The sequence below is a fragment of the Sinocyclocheilus anshuiensis genome, unplaced genomic scaffold (assembly GCF_001515605.1).
Source record: "Sinocyclocheilus anshuiensis isolate Anshui unplaced genomic scaffold, SAMN03320099.WGS_v1.1 scaffold2090, whole genome shotgun sequence".
Classification (NCBI taxonomy): Eukaryota; Metazoa; Chordata; class Actinopteri; order Cypriniformes; family Cyprinidae; genus Sinocyclocheilus; species Sinocyclocheilus anshuiensis.
Window position 1 is genome coordinate 238940 of NW_015560626.1, and position 3387 is coordinate 242326.

The 3387-nt window shown below is 39.0% G+C and overlaps 1 protein-coding gene across 5 annotated transcripts in view; it reads left to right on the top strand.

The window, feature by feature from the left end:
* The window catches only part of ube4b (ubiquitination factor E4B, UFD2 homolog (S. cerevisiae)), a 29340-nt gene that overhangs the window by 21265 nt on the left and 4688 nt on the right, over positions 1–3387 (top strand). For all 5 annotated transcript variants that reach the window (XM_016478360.1, XM_016478359.1, XM_016478361.1 and 2 more), the window contains 4 exons: positions 150–294; positions 534–668; positions 1242–1433; positions 1531–1705. In XM_016478360.1, the coding sequence (XP_016333846.1) occupies positions 150–294; positions 534–668; positions 1242–1433; positions 1531–1705 (647 nt within the window). The remainder of the gene's footprint in view (positions 1–149; positions 295–533; positions 669–1241; positions 1434–1530; positions 1706–3387) is intronic.

A 3387-nucleotide genomic window follows, 5' to 3' on the forward strand; every position in this document is an offset into this window, starting at 1 on the left:
AATGAAAAATACAAGTTTAAAATATAATTTTTTTATTAGTCTAATTTATTTTACATTTTTATTATTTCTGTGTAAAATGTTTTGTGAAATGTTTATGTATTTATTTTATACATGTATGTTAATCATACCTTTTTTTTCTCTCTCTGCAGCTCTGGTAAACAGTTTGTGCGCTACATCAACATGCTAATTAACGATACAACTTTTCTGCTGGATGAGAGTTTGGAGTCTCTGAAACGCATCCATGAGATCCAGGAGGAGATGAAGAATAAAGAGCAATGGGACCAGCTGCCCAGGGTCAGCATACTGTATCACAACTTTACCAATAATTCCCTTACCTACCCTTTTAACGACATTGTATGTAATGGATATAATGCACTGTTGTGCAAAGGGAAAAAGCATTAGCTTTAAGGCTAAAACGAAGGGAGTGATTTTTAAAGGGAATGGTTGTGCAGGAGTGTTTCTACTTGCATTAACACTTTTTGTTCTTCAGTTCCAATCAGATCTAATTTCATGTGAAATGTTCTGATCCTCAGGAGCAGCAGCAGAGCCGACAGTCCCAGCTGACTCAGGATGAGAGAGTATCACGATCTTACCTGGCTTTAGCAACCGAGACAGTGGATATGTTCCATATCCTCACCAAACAGGTCCAGAAGCCCTTCCTCAGGCCTGTGAGTACAGAAAAAAAAACACATTGACAGTTTGGGGACGGTTAGGTTTTTAAAAATATTTTTGAAAAAAGTATTTTATGCTCACCAAGGCTTAATTAAAAAAAAAAAATCTTAATGACCCCACACTTTTGAACAGTAGTGTATTAGCAGCTGAACAGGTTGTTATATGAATAGAAGCCTTTAATAAACCTATACAAACAGACAGTTGTAGAAATATAACCTAAGGAACATTTCAACAGACAACAAAGAAATCCACTTAAGGAAGCACCTACAAAAAAGGTAGAGCGTAACAAAGTCTAAGTAATTTAGGTTTGGTTAATAGGAAAAATTTTAATCTGCTGCTTGCCTGTAAATGAATCTCCTGCGCTCTGCTCTCTGCAGGTATTTATAGTATTAAGGGAAAATTGAGCTGCTGCCAGGGTCAGAACATTGAGTTTGTTCGGAGGAGGTGTGAGAGCGGACTTTTAATGACACTAACAGAGCAAATACCATATTTGTAGGTTGTTGAAGATGCACAAAAATGATAATGTTCCTTGTTATGATGACTCATGTATTTTCTGTTGTATTGAACAGGAACTGGGTCCTCGTCTGGCTGCCATGTTGAATTATAACCTGCAGCAGCTATGTGGGCCTAAATGTCGAGACTTGAAGGTGGAAAACCCAGAAAAATATGGTTTTGAGCCAAAGAAGCTCCTGGATCAGCTCACTGACATTTATCTGCAGCTGGACTGTGCCCGATTTGCTAAAGCCATTGCAGATGACCAGGTCTGTATTTGCTCACTAAGATCATACTGTTTGGTGCTTAACTGTATTGCAAGAAAAACATCAACAAAAATCTTTTTTTTTTCTCTCTCACTTTTAGCGATCATACAGCAGGGAGCTGTTTGAGGAGGTCATTTCAAAAATGAGAAAAGCGGGCATAAAATCCACCATTGCTATTGAGAAATTCAAACTGCTGTTGGAGAAGGTGGAGGAGATAGTAGCCCGCAATTCTCAGTCTGAGATGGATTACAGTGATGCCCCAGATGAGTTTAAAGGTGAGAGTCATCAAGTCTTCATTTGGTGCTCAACATTGACAACAGTTGTGCTGCTTAATATTTTTGGGGAAACCTTGGTTAATAGAAAGTTCAACAGCATTTTAATTTGAAATAGAATTTTTCTGTAGCATTATAAAGGTCTTTTGATCACATGCAATGCATCCTTGCAGGAAGTATTTTTCAGTCAGAATTGGCAGCTTTACCTCCTCTGCTGCCCATCTCAAATCTGGACTTCCCCAGGGATCTATCCTAGCACCTCTGCTCTTCTCTCTCTCTACGTGCTTCCCTTAGGTTCGATTCTGAGAAGGCATGGCGTATCTTTCTATCTTTCCTAATATATTGCTTAATCTTGGGGGTAATATATTCCTTATTATTTGGATAGATCTTAATGGTCTGTTTTGGGACCACTGTATCAACACAAAAATGAATATAACCTGTAATCGCTAACGCAATACTGTCAATATTGTCATCTTGATAAAAAACGTCCCAATTTGTAGCCAGAAAACCACTCAACTCCTCTTTTGTACAGTCCTGCCACACATTAACTGTTCTTAAAACTGGTTTACTCTTCCTAAAGGCAGACCTGTAAATAGGAATTAATTGGATGGTATTATGGTCCAAATTTGAAAGAGGAGGCCTAATCTTATCTACATATGCTTCTTTGATGTTACCATACCATTTATCTAATATTTTATTTTTCCTTGTACCATTACAAACATACTGCTGAAATCCTTGGGGAGCATAGTCCATCTTACAATGATTGAAATCTCCTAATACAAATATTGGTGCATCAGGTTTGTTCTGTAATTGCTGATGGACAATCAGCAATCCTTGAAGCAGCTTTTGATGCATCCCCCCTGAGCGGAATATATATGGCGCAGATGAAGATATTTCCATAGCCTCTTGGCAAATAATAAGGTCTTAGACATAAATAGGACTGTGCGATTAATCGAAATCGTCATAAAATCGCGATTTGAGCATGCACAATTTCTAAATCGCTTTACAGCACGATTTTCCGCGCCCCCGACCTCCCGCAGTATGCTATCCCAACCAATCAGAATGCAGCACACCTAAATGGAGCACGAGAACAGAACAGACTGGGCGGGCATACAAATGTAACGCCAGGTTCACACACCCCATCTGTGGTGCGTATTTTGTCCGCGGCCCATGTTAACGGATCAGAGCGTTCACACTGCACGCGATTGCGGTCCGGCAGTGCACTACAGGAGCGATGCGTCTGCAGCAGTCATGCTGCGATCGTTTCCGCACTGAGTCTATTTCTGCTGTGTTATACATGCTGAATTAAAGTGACAGTGCATTATTCGCGGTAAAAATTAACATGGATTGACACGGAAATTTAGTAATTACACCATAAATGCATATAATTAAAGTCTACTGTTTCACAGTCAACACATGGCTTTTTGGCTAGATTTAAAACAAGGAAAAGTGCGCTTTTAGATAAACAAGGCAATAATAGATGGCACTCGTGGTGGCAGTTAAACAAAGTTATATTTATTGAGTTTAAACGTGAATGTCTATGAAAGACCGTACTGTGATAAAAGAGAATCACAATGCTGAAAAAGCATTTTCAGAAACAACGTTTGGATTTGAAATCAAAATAATGGATAAATGTTGTGTTTATGGTAAACAGCCGCGGATCAGGAGCGGACTGCAAACGCGTC